The sequence below is a fragment of the Mytilus galloprovincialis genome, chromosome 6 (genome assembly GCF_965363235.1).
Source record: "Mytilus galloprovincialis chromosome 6, xbMytGall1.hap1.1, whole genome shotgun sequence".
In the NCBI taxonomy this organism is placed as follows: domain Eukaryota; kingdom Metazoa; phylum Mollusca; class Bivalvia; order Mytilida; family Mytilidae; genus Mytilus; species Mytilus galloprovincialis.
Window position 1 is genome coordinate 44,387,624 of NC_134843.1, and position 17,895 is coordinate 44,405,518.

General features: G+C 31.5%; 1 protein-coding gene across 6 annotated transcripts in view; it reads left to right on the forward strand.

Moving 5' to 3' along the window:
* The window catches only part of LOC143079676 (AKT-interacting protein homolog A-like), a 37,664-nt gene that overhangs the window by 13,902 nt on the left and 5,867 nt on the right, over window positions 1-17,895 (forward strand). For 5 of the 6 annotated variants that reach the window (XM_076255155.1, XM_076255157.1, XM_076255156.1 and 2 more), the window contains 7 exons: window positions 1,213-1,391; window positions 2,137-2,201; window positions 3,059-3,159; window positions 6,108-6,196; window positions 6,955-7,053; window positions 8,541-8,648; window positions 14,394-14,454. In XM_076255155.1, coding sequence (XP_076111270.1) covers window positions 1,213-1,391; window positions 2,137-2,201; window positions 3,059-3,159; window positions 6,108-6,196; window positions 6,955-7,053; window positions 8,541-8,648; window positions 14,394-14,454 — 702 coding nt within the window. Of the gene's footprint in view, window positions 1-1,212; window positions 1,392-2,136; window positions 2,202-3,058; window positions 3,160-6,107; window positions 6,197-6,954; window positions 7,054-8,540; window positions 8,649-14,393; window positions 14,465-17,895 lie in introns of all 6 variants that reach the window. The other variant, XM_076255154.1, reaches the window with a different exon arrangement.

Below are 17,895 nucleotides of genomic sequence, written 5' to 3' on the forward strand. Positions count from 1 at the left end.
GGTGAATCATACAGCCTCTCACAAAAAGTGAGTAATTCCAACCTACATTCTATGATACTACCAAAAAATGTCCTACAATCATATTATTTTTTATTGATTGATGGATAAGTGTCCAGCTGCAAATACTTAATGCATATCTAGAACAATAAAGTGTTAATGTAATATAAAGATCTGTACTTATTTGACACCATAGGTTAGAATTATAAAGCCAATAATAGGTAAAATCTCAAGGGTTTACTGAACTTCAGCTGGAAAAGACAATAGATATCTATGTAAAAAGTAAACAGTTTAACTGATCTAAACTCAGTCAGTGAGTGGGATCCAACAGTATCAACATTCTGCAGTGATGAAAAAAAATGCCCATAAAAATTCAAAGTAGATGTAATCTTCCTGAAACATAAAATGCATTTAACTATTATATATCTAGTTGGCGCTACACCTTAAACTTTTCCAACTGCATAGGTTTGTGTAATTTACAAGATATAAACACAGCCTTTTTTGTCTAAAAGTTTTAAGGAAACTTAATTTAAAGACCATAGCTTCCATGATCATATTTAGTTTAATGTCTTGAGGGAAAGTGTTGATTAGTAGTCACAGATTACTCTAGGTTTGATTAGAACATAGAGTTAACAAATGAGTTATATTTCCCTTGTATATATGTAATTTATTTACAGTGAGATTAGTTCAGATTAGTGATCTTGTTCTATTCTTTTTGTACAGCAGGTCAATGGTTATTTCTTTGTAAGCTAACTTAATTTAGGTAGGTAATTAAACAAGGGAAATATCACTGTCAGGTTCAAAGTTACATGTACTATAATTTGTTTTTTTTACTGTAAAATTTCAGAATTATTGGGATGTAACAGTACTGTATTACAAAAAAAACTATTTAATTTTATTTTCCACATTTATTTTGACCACAATTATATTTGTTAAAACACACACTTATGTCATTTGTAAAGAATAACTGGATCAAAACTATACATTATTTCTAAATTTGCAGTTATTACTTGTATGTTTGTTGCATCATATAATACTTATTTAACACAAAGTTCTTGTGTGATTTGTTGAAATAAATCTACATTACCTCTGTGTTTGAGAGAAAAAACTGATACTGTTTTCTGTTCTGAACAAAAAAAAAAAAGAAATGCAACAACTGAGCTTTGATTTACATCTGTCTTTATTTACGAGTATTATTAATAATGCTTTTTACAGTTAGATGAATTGAACAGTTCTGATGTAAGTAGACCAAAGGAAGGATCTAAGGAGGGACGTAAACAGTTACCACCAATCCCTGATTCAGAAGAAGATATGGCGGGTACACAGAAACAGATTAAAACTGGTATCCATGGATTTGAAAACTTCAAGTTAGAATACTCACTGATGGCAGAGTAGTAAGTATTTCCAGTTATGTGATTTATCAGTTGTCTTGGTCATGCTTTATTCTTGTTGATAAAATTGACTGAAGTAAGAATGACAAATTTTACAATTAAAGAGAAATATTTTATGAGTGATTAAAAACACATTAATTTATGACTGCAATAGCGCATCAGATAATTATCTGTGTTTTCTTTCACAGTTAAAAGTTTTAGATAAGTATTGAGTTCTTTGATTTAAAGTTATTCTTTTGGCCATGGTCATTTTAAGGGGGGAAAAAAATCCAAGGAACTTTATCTTTTTTCTTGGGTATTTGGCATATAACATCATCTACAATGTCTTGACAACACTCATTGTGTTATGACATTAGAGAAGTGAAATCATTAAATTTATTTCACATTTCAAGAAAGTGATTTTTATTACTTTATCCCGAAATCTATGTAAAAATTGTAAGCTAAATTTGTAAAATGTGTTAAGTTTTCAACAAGACAATGTTTTTAAACTTAATAAAATCAAACAATTTGAATATACATGTAGTGACAGATAATAAAATTTAATTACATTTTGATATTAACTTACTGACTTCAGATAGTTCTCACTCAACCAAAAGTTATGATTATATCAATGGGATTTTAATGGAAATAGTTATTTCTTTCCATCCTCAGCAAAAAAAATAGGACATGTAATTATGAACAACAGTTCTCTGAATACAATGTTTTTAATAAATGTGTCTAATAGTTTTATGCATTTATTCTATTCCAGTAAATTGCTGATGCAGCAGAAAATTCCAGGGTGCTATTTGATGCCATCAGCTTTATCACCTCTTAGTAAGTTTAATTCTGTGTTATTAGACATTTTGATATTTCTTCTGTATCTACACTACAGAAACACAATTTGCTACAGCTGCTTTCAGTTGCTTTTTATAAGATCTTTTAAATAAATTAAATTGTTTTTTTGTCATTTTCCCATATTGTTTCCCCATATAGAGCCATGTATTATAATCAACATAAATAATTTCGTTAAATTTTTTTTACTATTCAAAAGAAATTTTGAACAAGGGTTTTTCAGTGATCCCAAGTCCTTAAACCTTCATTAGATATACAAATTACCAAATATTTTACTATTGACAAAGTTACAGCTATGAGAAGGAACAAAATTATGTACATATATACAAATTTCTAGGATGTTCATTTTGACCTGGCCAAATTAGTGGTTCTCTAACTTTAAAGGAGTAACATAATGGGTGTCACATGTGGAGCAGGAATCATTAACATTCTGAAGCATCTGATATCACACCCAGTTTTTGGTGCTGTTTGTGTAACTCAGTTCTGAAGTCTTTTGGGTTCATGCCATGGACTTGTCAAAATGTCAGTATCATTGGTATTTTCCACCTCTTTATTTACAGCATAATCAGTACAACCCTTAGCATTAACTTAATTGCAAATTTTTCATATGCATGTTGATAGATAACTGCTACATATGTTATCTACAGATACATATATAAAAATATTCAGACAAATTGTATAAAAGAACTGGCTCTGTCTTTCTATAGATACTATTATTGTAGTAAGCTATTTCTTATCTTGCATCCTTTGTACTGTTAAGATATATATTATCAAATTCCCTTCTTGAATTTTTTGATAAAACCAAGATGTTATATTTGTTCTTTTCTTTCCGTTTTCAGTTTGGTATGGTATCTTATTTATGAGACAAGGCCTGTACCAGGAAGGTGTATTCAGATTTAAATTAACAATTCCAGATAATTTCCCTGATGGGGAATGTCCTGTAAGTATGTTACTGAGGCAGTGCTAGATAAAGACATATATGTGCCAAATAACTGCGATAAATGCTTTTTTTTCAAGATTTTACTCAGGAAGTGTGGTAATGAAAATTTCAGTTTATAATTTTAACAAGTATTGAATAAAGAAATCATTTATTTTTGCTAGATTGCCATTATGATAGAACAGAAAAGGCAAAGATTTGTTTTATAAGATAATTATAGATAATCGTTGATCATCTCAATGAGATGGATTTTCTCACTTGAGTCGGTACGGCGAAAGCAGGAAAAGCGATCAAGTTGAGATGATCAATGATAATCTGTTTATCGCTATTTTACCTATGACGACGTTTGTCAATTTCATGTCAATTTCATTAGCAACTCCATGTGCCTCATTAGTTTCTAGCGATCATTTTTCTTCTCAAGCGTGTAGCATGAAATGAAATATTATCACAAAAAAGATCAAAGGAAAAATGCACAAATTAGTGATAATACTTTTTGTAGTCTGATATGACATCTTATCTGAAGAAAAAACATTTAATTTTGAGTTTGTCTCCCTCTGAAGGAAATTAAAGGTTTCCATAAAATCATAGCTTTACTACAGAATGTTTTTATACGACCGCAAAAATTTTAATTTTTTGGTCGTATATTGCTATCACGTTGGCGTCGTCGTCTGTGACGTCGTCGTCATCGTCGTCCGAATACTTTTAGTTTTGGCACTCTAACTTTAGTAAAAGTGAATAGAAATCAATGAAATTTTAACACAAGGTTTATGACCACAAAAGGAAGGTTGGGATTGATTTTGGGAGTTTTGGTCCCAACATTTTAGGAATTAGGGGCCAAAAAGGGCCCAAATAAGCATTTTCTTGGTTTTCGCACTATAACTTTAGTTTAAGTGAATAGAAATCTATGAAATTTTGACACTAGTTTTATGTACACAAAAGGAAGGTTGGGATTGATTTTGGGAGTTTTGGTTCCAATAGTTTAGGAAATAAGGGCCAAAAAAGGGCCCAAATAAGCATTATTCTTGGTTTTCGCACAATAACTTTAGTATAAGTAAATAGAAATCAATGAAATTTTAACACAAGGTTTATGACCACAAAAGGAAGGTTGGGATTGATTTTTGGAGTTGAGGTCACAACAGTTTATGAATTAGGGGCCAAAAAGGGGCCCAAATAAGCATTATTTTTTGGTTTTTGCACCATAACTTTAGTATAAGTAAATAGAAATCTTTGAAATTTAAACACAAGGTTTATGACCATAAAAGGAAGGTTGGGTTTGATTTTGGGAGTTTTGGTCCTAACAGTTTAGGAATAAGGGGCCCAAAGGGTCCAAAATTGAACTTTGTGTGATTTCATCAAAAATTGAATAATTGGGGGTCTTTGAAATGCCGAATCTAACTATGTATGTAGATTCTTAATTTTTGGTCCCGTTTTCAAATTGGTCTACATTAAGGTCCAAAGGGTCCAAAATTAAGCTTAGTTTGATTTTAACAAAAATTGAATCCTTGGGGTTCTTTGATATGCTGAATTTAAAAATGTACTTAGATTTTTAATTATTGGCCTAGTTTTCAAGTTGGTCCAAATGGGGGTCCAAAATTAAACTTTGTTTGATTTCATCAAAAATTGAATAAATGGGTTCTTTGATATGCCAAATCTAACTGTGTATGTAGATTCTTAATTTTTGGTCCAGTTTTCAAATTGGTCTACATTAAGGTCCAAAGGGTCCAAAATTAAATTAAGTTTGATTTTAACAAAAATTAAATTCTTGGGCTTATTTGATATGCTTTATCTAAATATGTACTTTGATTTTTGATTATGTGCCCAGTTTTCAAGTTGGTCCAAATCAGGATTCCATATCAAGTATAGTATCAATAGCAAGAAATTTTCAATTGCACAGTATTGCACAATAGCAAGAAATATCTAATTGCACAATATTGTGCAATAGCAATTAATTTTCAATTGGAGTTATCTTTCTTTGTATAGAATAGTAGTTGATAATATATGTTGGAAATTTGCCAGACATGACTATGATGTCATTTTCTATTTTTATTTGCCAATAACTTTATGTAAATAACTTCATTGGAAATTTGCCAATATAAAATGTTGCTGATGAAGCTTTTTTTCCTTATCTTATCTAAAATGTTTTTAGATAATGTATGTTGGACATTTGCCAGACATGACTATGATGTCATTTTCTATTTTTATTTGCCAAAAACTTTATGTAAATAACTTCATTGGAAATTTGCCAATATAAAATGTTGCTGATGAAGTTTTTTTTATTGTTTTATACAATAAACAATGTATATTCACTTTTACTACCAACCAATCTTTACCATTCAGTGATAACAAGCACTTTATTTTACATTTTAATATTTTATGATGTATTTAAAAGAGTAGTTATTGTTGCAAACTCCATTAGAAATTTGAATTGATATCAGTTTTGGAAAAAGGGAAACGGGGATGTGAAAAAAAAGGGGGGGTTTAAATTTTTCTCATTTCAGATTTCATAAATAAAAAGAAAATTTCTTCAAACATTTTTTTGAGAGGATTAATATTCAACAGCATAGTGAATTGCTCAAAGGCAAAAAAAAAACCTTTTAAGTTCATTAGACCACATTCGTTCTGTGTCAGAAACCTATGCTGTGTCATGATCAACTATTTAATTTTAGATTTAAAAAGTTTGAAGAAGAAATCTTTAATTGATTTGTAAAATCTTGACATTTGTTTTGTGTAAAAAAAAACCATGTAATGTCAAAAATTTGATCACAATCCAAATTCAGAGCTGTATCACGCTTGAATGTTTTGTCCATACTTGCCCCAACTGTTCAGGGTTCGACCTCTGCGGTCGTATAAAGCTGCGCCCTGCGGAGCACCTGGTTTTATGTCTAAAGTGATTGTTTTGTAGACATAATTTGTTTCTACAGGTTTAACTTATTCTTATATTTACATTACAGAGTCTAGTCTTTGATTTTCCTGTCTTTCATCCTTTAGTAGATCCTTCTACTGGGGAACTTGATGTAAAAAGAGCTTTTCCAAAATGGAGGTCAGTATCAAACTCTAGAATGACTACAAAACTAGTCACTGTAAATTCAGAAATTATTTTGTGCGTATATTATTGCAACTTATGAAAAATTAACAAAAATGTGAGTCTTAATATGGCAATTTTTATGAAAAAGCTACATTCAGTTATATGTACCCAGATATCAGAATGCAAGTTCTTATATATTATTGTGATACTCAACGATTGGCATTTATGAAAACCTTGCAATAATTTCTAGATTTACAGTAAACTAGAATCATAAAAAAGCATGCAGTTAATGGTTAAATATCCAAATATAATTGTATTATTAAAATAATTTTTATAGATTTGCCCAAAAAATGTTTTTATTAAATGTATTTCAGTGATGATGCTGGATTCTAATTACTACCACAAAATAAATAAAAGTTTACAATAATTAAAGTACTATTGGTTTAGAGCTCACAATTAACTTTAGCTTTAATTTTCATTTATGTTTTAATACTGTTAACAGTCAGGAGAATTACTTGATTAAGTTATTTTGAAATCACTTGATAAAGTGAAATTTTGTCCAGAATTATTTCAAAACAGAGTTATCTACCTCTATTTAAGTCATATGTATTTTTTTTCTTTATTAAATGAAATTTTACATGTTTTTTTTCAAAGACAAACATTTTTTAATATAATATTGCCATATGATCCCACATGGAGGAAACTCTACAACATTTTATTTATATGATGCTACAAATATCAATGAGATTGACTGTCAAGTTTACTTGTTACAGGAAGAACAATAACCATGTATGGCAGGTGCTGTTGTATTCCAGAAGATGTTTTTATAAAATAGATACTAAATCGCCATGGAATCCAGAAGCTTCTGTATTGTAAGTACTTTAAAACTATAGAAATCCAACTTTTACTTGTTAGTAAATAGATCAAGTATTATAAAAATCAACTGATACAGACCCGACCTAATGAAAATCAATTGATATAGGCAGAAGAAAAATCATGATACAGACTGAATGTAAAACAACTGTACATATTGAATTAAAACAATGTGGAATTTTTTCATATGACCTTGATCTCTTTTACCAGAATTATTGCCTTATTTTTGTCTCGCTTGACGACAACGGTTGCGTCAACAATATATTAGTTTGTGATTAGGTCTAGTTTATGGTGAATCACTAGTGGTAAGTCAAAGATATTTGGTATACAGCTGAACTAGTACTGGCACATCTCATTACCATGGAGATTATTTGGCCCTGCACCCTCAGTTATGGTCTATTGATTTTGAAACTTTTGCTTAGTTTTCATGTATTAGTTTGTGATTGGGTCTAGTTTATGTTAAACCACAAGTTGTAAGTCAAAGATATTTGGTATGCAGTTGTATTTATACTGGCACATCTCATTTCCATGGAGATTATTTGGCCCTGCCCCCTCAGTTATGGTCTATTGACTTTGAAACCTTTGCTTAGTTTTCATGTATTAGTTTGTGATTAAGTCAGTTTATAGGGAACCACTAGTGGTAACTACATGATAATTGGTATGCAGTTGTATAATCATTGTCATATCTCATTTCCATTGAGATTATTTAGCCCGCCCCTCAGTCATGGTCTATTGACTTTGAAACTTTTGCTTAGTTTTCATGTTTTAGTTTGTGATTAGGTCTGTTTATGGAGAACCACTAATGGTAGGTCAATGATATTTGGTATGCAGTTGTATTAGCATTGGCACATCTCATTTCCATGTAGATTATTTGACCCCGCCCCCTCAGCAATGGTTTATTGACTTTGACATTTCGCTTAGTTTACATGTAAATTTAGGGTTTAGGTTTGTTTTAAGGGAACTACTAATGATAATTATGTCAATGGTATTTGATATGCAGTTGTATTAGAATTGGCACATCTCATTTCCATGGAGATTGTTTAGCCATGTACCTTCAGTCAATGTTGATTGACTTTGAATATTTTCAAAACTTACATGTTAAAGTGTTGCATATTTTAATTTCAACATTTGCATTATCGAAATTACAAAAAAGCGAGACATATATCTCTGTGACAACAGTTTATGATGATAATAAGCTTGCGTTATACTTGAAGTTAAATCATTATCTTAAAGACTTTTGATATAAATTCAACAAGACATTTCAGCCTGCGCCCTCTTCATTCAGGTAAACTTTCACAGAGGTTCTGATTTCATGCTTTTGTAAATGAAGGATGTTACAATAGAAAAACAATTGACTTCTGAATATTTATACAAATCTGAAAAATGTGAGTATGAATTTTTAGGTGCTGTTTGTAATTTTCTATTCACTTCTAAGTTAATAAAAGCTTGCCAAAGATTTATATGATTTATCCTCCCTGTTTTACAGATATGAAGAAGACACAGATTTGTTCAAGAAAAAAGTGTCAGAGACAGTTGCTGTCAGCAAAGAAAAATCTAAAGAACCTGTCAAATCAGATGACCCCCATACAATAAGGTTGGTGTGAGCCTTATATGATTTGATTAGTACTCTTTCCATCTGTTTGTTGGCTTCATTTCCCAGATCATGATGCTAAACAAACCACTGTAGATTCTTTTATTTTCTTGGATAGCATTTTTCATGGATGGTGGAAAATTGTATTTTCGTGTATGTTTAATTTTATGGATTTTCCATAGTATACAGTAGTTGTTGTCTGTTTATGTAGTTCAAACGTGTTTCTCGTTTTTTATACGACAAAAATTAAAAGTTTAAGTAAATAAAAATCTATGAAATTTAAACACAAGGTTTATGACCACAAAAGGAAGATTGGGATTGATTTTGGGAGTTTTGGTCCTAACAGTTTAGGAATTAGGGGCCAAAAAGGGCCCAAATCACGTTTTCTTGGTTTTCGCACTATAACTTTAGTTTAAGTAAATAGAAATCTATGAAATTTTGACACAAGGTTTATGACCACAAAAGGAAGGTTGGGATTGATTTTGGGAGTTTTGGTCCCAACAGTTTAGGAATTGGGGGCCAAAAAAGGGCCCAAGTAAGCATTATTCTTGGTTTTCGCACAATAACTTTAGTATAAGTAAAAAGAAATCAATGAGATTTAAACACAAATTATATGACCACAAAGGGAAGGTTGGGATAGATCTTGGGAATTGAGGTCCCAACAGTTTAGGAACTAAGAACCAAAAAGGGGCCCAAATAAGCATTTTTCTTGGTTTTCGCACCATAACTTTAGTATAAGTAAATAGAAATCTATGAAATTTAAACACAAGGTTTTTGACCATGAAAGGAAGGTTGGGATTGATTTTAGGAGTTTTGGTCCCAATAGTTTAGGAATAAGGGGCCCAAAGGGTCCAAAATTAAACTGAATTGAATAATTGGGGTTCTTTGATTTGCCAAATCTAACTGTGTATGTAGATTCTTATTTTTTGGTCCCGTTTTCAAATTGGTCTACATTAAGGTCCAAAGGGTCCAAAATTAAACTTAGTTTGATTTTTACAAAAATTGAATCCTTGGGGTTCTTTGATATGCGGAATCTAAAACTGTACTTAGATTTTTATAGCTAAAATTTTAATTTTTCGTCATATATTGCTATCACGTTGGCGTCGTCGTCGTCCGAATACTTTTAGTTTTCGCACTCTAACTTTAGTAAAAGTGAATAGAAATGGATGAAATTTTGACACAAGGTTTATGGTCACAAAAGGAAAGTTGGGATTGATTTTGGGAGTTTTGGTCCCAACATTTTAGGAATTAGGGGCCAAAAAGGGCCCAAATAAGGCCCAAATAAGCATTTTCTTGGTTTTCGCACTATAACTTTAGTTTAAGTGAATAGAAATCTATGAAATTTTGACACAAGGTTTATGACCACAAAAGGAAGGTTGGGATTAATTTTGGAGTTGAAGTCCCAACAGTTTAGGAATTAGGGGCCAAAAAGGGCCCCAAGTAAGCATTATTCTTGGTTTTCGCACCATAACTTAAGTATAAGTAAATAGAAATCTATGAAATTTAAACACAAGGTTTATGACCATAAAAGGAAGGTTGAGTTTAATTTTGGGAGTTTTGGTCCCAACAGTTTAGGAATAAGGGGCCCCAAAGGGTCCAAAATTGAACTTTGTTTGATTTGATCAAAAATTGAATAATTGGGGTTCTTTGATATGCTGAATCTAACTGTGTATGTAGATTCTTAATTTTTGGTCCCGTTTTCAAATTGGTCTACATTAAGGTCCAAAGGGTCCAAAATTAAACTTAGTTTGATTTTGACAAAAATTGAATCCTTGGAGTTCTTTAATATGTTGAATCTAAAAATGTACTTAGATTTTTGATTATTGGCCCAGTTTTCAAGTTGGTCCAAATCAGGGTCCAAAATTAAACTTTGTTTGATTTCATCAAAAATTGAATAATTGGGGTTCTTTGATATGCCAAATCTAACTGTTTATGTAGATTCTTAATTTTTGGTCCCGTTTTCAAATTGGTCTACATTAAAGTCCAAAGGGTCCAAAATTAAACTAAGTTTGATTTTAACAAAAATTGAATTCTTGGGCTTTTTTGATATGCTGAATCTAAGCATGTACTTAGATTTTTGATTATGGGCCCAGTTTTCAAGTTGGTTCAAATCAGGATCCAAAATTATTATACTAAGTATTGTGCAATAGCAAGAAATTTTCAATTGCACAGTATTCAGCAATAGCAAGAAATCTTCAATTGCACAGTATTGTGCAGTAGCAAGAAATTTTCAATTGCACAGTATTGCGCAATAGCAAGAAATCTTCAATTGCACAGTATTGTGCAATAGCAAATATTTTCAATTGCACAGTATTGTGCAATAGCAAGAAATATCTAATTGCACAATATTGTGCAATAGCAAGATATTTTCAATTGGAGTTATCTTTCTTTGTCCAGAATAGTAGTTGAATCAACTTAAATCATTGTTTTATACAATATACAATGTATATTCACTTTTACTACCAACTGATAAATTAAAACAATCTTTACCATTCAGTGATAACAAGCACTTTATTTTACATTTTAATATTTTATGATGTATTTAAATGAGTAGTTATTGTTGCAAACTCCATTAGAAATTTAAATTGAGATCAGTTTTGGAAAAAGGGAAAGGGGGATGTGAAAAAAAAATGGGGGGAGGGGGGGGTTAAATTTTTCTCATTTCAGATTTCATAAATAAAAAGAAAATTTCTTCAAACATTTTTTTGAGAGGATTACTATTCAACAGCATAGTGAATTGCTCAAATGCAAAAAAAAAATTTTAAGTTCATTAGACCACATTCATTCTGTGTCAGAAACCTATGCTGTGTCAACTATTTAATCACAATCCAAATTTAGAGCTGAATCCAGCTTGAATGTTATGTCCATACTTGTCCCAACTGTTCAGGGTTCAACCTCTGCGTTCATATAAAGCTGCGCCCTGCAGAGCATCTGGTTATCAATATAGACAATGTAATTTCCAATAGGAACTCCCTTTAAGGCTAAAACTGTTCCACTTTTACTATGAAGTTTTTGAAAAAAAATATATCATAGTAGGAAAGTTGATTTGCACTACTATTTTGTACAAAGGTCAAAACATAGGGCTGTGAGTCATTCAACATTTATATGCCCTGAGTTTCTAAAAGTTTAAACTAAAATTCTGTACTACCCCTTCCTTCACTTTGGGTCTTACTCAGGATTGAAATTTCGCCACTACAATGTAAGTTTATACTGGTAACATTCCCAAGTCTTGTCTTTATGAGATGAAACATCGAGATGCTATCTAGGAACCAATATGTAAACAAAACAAAATATCTATAAATATTTTATATCTACCGAAAAAGAGGAGTGAGTTTTTGAAACAGCTGTATTTACAAAGTGTAACATTTATCATTTCTACTATAAGCCAGTTTTCCAACAGCTAAAAACATTTACAAAATTACTTCACATGTTAGTAGTTGTATGTCTCTAAACCTATTATTATGGCCAAGCCTCAAAGTGGTTGGGGCCGTAAAGTGTTACTCTTGTCTTTCATTCAGTCATTCTGCAACAATCAGTTATAAGGATTTTTTTCAACAATCAACTCTTCCTAGGTTTTGTTTTCATGGATATTTTATGACGTTAAAAAGTATGTAATACCTGTAGTAAGACCTTTATCTTAAACGATTGTTATAGAATTCAATCATTATCAATGAATCAGGGGGATGTGCATTGAATATAGTTTTTGTAAATATACATTCAAAATTGCTATAAAAGCCACATCTATTCAGCAAATTATGTTTTGTCAGATCATCTTTTTCTTGTTCTGCTGTAGTAAAAGATATACATTTTGAAACTCAGTTCAGAAGTCACTTGTCTTTTAAGGTCAGTTTTCTTTGGTCTCAAGGGTGACCTTGATATACAGATTTGACAGTATATGGTCTCTGTAGACAGTGTTCCAGCTAGGCCGTTTTCAGAGGGCGCAGCACCCACCCTTTCGCAAGTGCTGCCCTGTGCCCTTTTTAGTTTCCAGGGCGCCCTGCCTTTTTTGAAGTTCGATTGTATATTATTTTGTTCGTATTGATATGATCCGCTAATAGACAACTTTCGAGTTCCATCAAAAACTCTGGTTTTAGTGAAAGCCATTTGTGCGTTTAGGGGCGTTGTCACTTCTGTTCCAATGTGGAGCGAGTGGTTTGAAAACTATAATTCTATATTGTACGAATTATTTGGCAAATTGAATTCTCAAAATTGACAATCAGCATTGCTGTCATTAGGGAATTGTCATTAAGTACCTACAGAACAACCATTATTTCTAGTTTATCCTGCACAATAACGATCACTAAGACGCTTAATGAACGTAAATAGTGCAGGGATACAGGCGACCCCCTCTATCTGGTAAATGACGTCACAAAGCACGTATAATTGACGAGTTTTTTCTGGTGAAGGATGAACTCGAAAGTGGTCTATTATTTAATTTTACCTGGCGAAAAGTTTGACTTTGTTTACGACACCAAGGTAATCAACGGTTACAGTTGGTGTCATAATCTGTTGTTATAGGATGGGTCATTAATTCATTCAAATAGAATCAGTCAGACGGCAATTATCTTTGAAGAAATGTGCATACGACAACTTGGGCACAATTTGCAATGTTTACTGTAGTTTCATGGAGAAAACGTAATGACAGAAAGTTGAAAACCACAAACAACTCTTGAAAGACATCGTTTTACTTGTTATCCGTGAAATAAATAGCAAATTCAGATGTATTTGTCATTGACTGTCCTCATTTTTTATACGAAAATAACAAAATCGACCGCCATATTGTTGATCATATTTCATCTTCTACGTACTGTTTATAATCCTCCAAAGAAGGAGCACACCCGAATAAAGAAAGATAACTCAATCTGATGTTTCCTACCATTGAGTAACCCACTTAAAATATTCTAAAATATGCCTACATACTTGAGTAACCCACTTAACATATTCTAAAATATGTCTACATACTTCTTGCTTAAGAATATATATGTTTAGATATTTTGAGTTATGGGAAAAGTTATAGAGGGTCTTAGTAGCAGTGTTGGTAGGGTGCCTTGGTCATCTTTTTCTGTTTTCTTTATTTTTAATACACATTTTCATTGTTGCTATTTCCTATCATTGTTCATTTACTGAGCACAGCTGTTTTGTGCTATATTGCCATTAAGCACAGCAGAGGTAGAAAGGTGAAACTGGTAAAGTGTGTCAGACCATAGAAACAGAATGAAGCAGGACATCTTTCAAAACATGCTGCATATAAAGCTTAACTGTGCCAAGCAATGTTTAAAAACTTGTGTGACAAGCTGATTGACAAGTTTTTCAGCCTAAAAAGTAAGAAGATAGAGTTCTATAGGGGCTAATGATGTAGTTCTTGTATAACCAGTGATTTCAACGAATAAACACAATGTTTGCTTATTATCTTTATTGAAACATGCCCTTTTCATATCATCATATCACACGTTAAATGCCCTTTACAGAATTGGCACCCTGCCCTTTTGAAATCCTAGCTGGAGCACTTAGATTTTACAGCCCATTGATTTGAATGAAGAATTTCTATGATGAAATTTAGCATATTTGCACACAACTAATGAGATAAAAGCAATATCTGCCATGCATACTTAAGTTTGGTTGCTTTCCAGGAATTGTATGAAAAACATAATGTCTGTGTTAGTGTTTTAAGTGACAAAATAGTAACATAAACCTTTATCAACAAAATAATTCAAACACAGCAATAGTTAAACGTTTCATTTTTTACAGGTATACACCATGGGACCCAAATATACATGAAGACGCCAGAAAACAAATGATTAAACCTAAGGTAAATACAGGTAAACAAAGGTATTTCTAGTTTTTTGGTAATGGTCAGCTTGCCACAAAACTAACTGGAAGGCTTTTTACCTGGGTGAAGGTTCAAATATATACAGCTTTTAGCTCGTTTGAAATATATAAATATCAACTGTATACTAATGGGACATTTTCTGATTATTTTAAAAAGAAATCCTGTTATATTCATTAATCATCTTTGTTCAGACTTATGTTGTTGAATGGGAGTCATGATGTTTTCATAAATTACTAACTGTTAATTGGGAAATTATTGTATGCATTTATTGTTGTGAATTTTTAATGAAATAACAAAAGAGTGTGCTAAATTATTTTGATTTTTGAAAAAGTTACATGATATTAGATTTGAGAATGCAAGTTTTCATTATTGCAACACTCAAAGAACTGCATTATTTGCATTGATACAAACCTAGCAATAATTTCTAAATTTAAAGTATACAGAGCTTCTATTATTTTTGTCCTTTGTGCAAGAAGTTGCAGGGGACATAGAAATACTGGTGTATGTCTGGTCTTGTAGGTGCACTCACATGTACAGTGCTTACCAAAAATGTATATCTAAGGTTTATATCAGCAATGTTTTGTACAAGTTCAGGAATCAGTTCCAGTCAACTACCAATTTGGGAGTTATATGCTTCTTTGAAGTGTAAATTTTATAGATAATTTCATCGTAAGCATTCTCAAGCCTACATTTCTTGTCACATTGCTCTGAAGTTTATATCTAAGATTTATGTTAGCAATGCCTTGGGCGAGTTTGAAAGTCAGTGCTGACCAATTATTCTACCTGATTTATATTCTCTAGAAATGTGAATTGTTTAGAAAATTGCATTGTATTAAAGCGCTCCCAATTGTACAATTCTTCCTAAATACATGTATTATGAAGTTTAAATCAAAGATTAATATCACCAATGTCAACATTGCCAATCAACTTTTTTAAAATTAATTCTTATGCTCTTAGAATTATTAATTATACAGAAAATTGCTTTGTAATCACTCTCACAGATTCATTTCTTGGTATATAAGTAATGCCTTAGATTGTATCAAAAATCAGCATTGCTATTTTATATTAATAGGAGTTATCTCTCTTTGAAATGTAATTTATATTGAGCATTGTATTGTAAATAGAAACATGGCATTCTAAAGCAAATTTATGCAAATATATGTGTAATTATGATTTATTTTTTTAATTATGTGTAAAATGTTCAGGTTTTGACAATAATCAATAGATCATGGCTAATTAACATTTTTGAACATGTCACTCAGATTGGGTGTTGTCAAAAGGTAATATATGCATGATTAACCGATTTTATAAATTATGAAAACTGAGATATTAATTTTAACATATGCTCATTCTTGTGATCTGTCGATTAACCCAAAAGGTTGATTTTTAATTAAAATGATATTTCAGGGTGAAAAAAGTTTACATATCTTTTTCTTGTATACTCAATAATTAACAGTTTAATGTATGTATTTAAACAGCCACAAATCTTCGATTATGCAAGGAAATTTCAGCTGGTTTAAATTTTTATGTTTCTTAAGTTGCTGCAAACAAAGTGAAATATAAACTTGTATACTGTAAACACATCGACCAATACCCAACATCTATTATTCATAATTTTGAGGAAGCTAAACTCACAGTTTTTGTTTTACGTGTAAAATTTGTTTGATCTTCCCCATGCAATGCCAAGACATAGAAATAACAGGCATTTGTCCATCTGTAGAGTTTTGTTAGTGCTCACATGTGTACAGATCGTGCCAGATTTTTATGATAGGTTTATATCAGTAATTATGTCTGACAATTTTGAAAATCTGACTGTACCGATCAATTATCTTGAAAAAGAATAATGCCCTTGGAAAATTGTATCATTAGCATTCTCATGTGTACAATTTTAACCAGATTTTTATGAAACTTTTGTCATAGGTTAACAATAGCAATGTAAGTAAATCAGTGCCTCAATCATTATTTTTAAAAAGCCTCATGCCCCTTAAAAATAATGATTATGGATGAGTGTCTTTAATGTGTACAATTCTTTTCAGACTTTTATGAAATTTATATTATAGGTTTATATTATCAATTTATTTGACTGAAGTTTGAAAATCAGTGCTGATCAATTATTTTTATACCTCCTCAATGATGGTCCCAACAGTTTAGGATTTAGGGCCCCTACTTTGAGGATAATAACTTGTGAATAAATATTTCAATTGCTCTGAAATTGTACCACAATGTTTGATATCACAAGTAGAAGGTTTGAATTTATTTTTGGGGTTAGGGTGCCAACAGTTTAGGAATAAAGGGCCAAAAAGGGGCCAAAACAAGTATTTTTATACGACCGCAAACAAAATTTGTGTTCATACAATGGTATGATGTTGTTGTCGTCATCCGAAGACACATTGGTTTCCGGACAATAACTTTAGTTTAAGTGAATCAATCTCTATGAAATTTGTTAAGAAGGTTAAATACCACAAAAGGAAGGCTGGGATTGATTTTGGGGATGATGGTCCCAACCATTTTGGAATAAGGGGCCCAAAACAAGCATTTTTCTACTTTCAGGATATCATCTTGTGTATAAGTATTTTAATTGCTCTGAAATTGTACCACAATGTTTCATACCACAGGTAGAAGGTTTGAATTGATTTTGGGTGTTATGCTCCCAATGGTTTAGGAAGTTGGGCCAAAAAAGGGGCCCAAATAAGCATTTGTGTAGTTTCCAGTCTATAACTTGTCCGGACTATAACTTTTGTTTAGTGAATGGATCTCTATGAAATTTAATAAGAAGGTTCAATACCACTAAAGAAAGGTTGGGATTGATAATTGGGGTTATGGTCCCAGTCGTTTTATGATTAGGGGCCCAAAATGGGCCCAAATAAGCATTTTAGTAGTTTCCAGACAATAACTTGTGTTTAAGTGTATAAATCTCTCTGAAATTAAACGACAAGTTTCCATACCATGAAGGAATGGTTAGTATTGACTTTGTAGGGTTATTGCTGAAAATGTTTTGAAATTAGGGGCGAAAGGGCCAAAAAAGGGGGGACTAGGTTTTTCTGGTTAATTGAAAATTAAGACAATTTAAAAAAGCAGTGTAAGGGAGGTAACTCAAGAACATTTAACATACATTGTTGGGTATGTTCAGATTTACCTTCCTTATGCTACTTTTAAATTATGTACAAAGAAATGTCAGGTTTTGGACTAATTGCAAAAAAAGGGGGCTGGTAGTAGTTTTCAAATTTTTTTCCAAATTTCTCAAAGTTTGAAGAAGAAATCTTTAATTGCACAATATTGTGCAATAGATTTGTAAGATCTTGACATTTGTTTTGTGTCAGAAACTCATATTATGTCAAACATTTTATCACAACCCAAATGCAGAGCTGTATCAAGCTTGAATGTTGTGTCCATACTTGCCCCAACTGTTCTGGGTTCGAC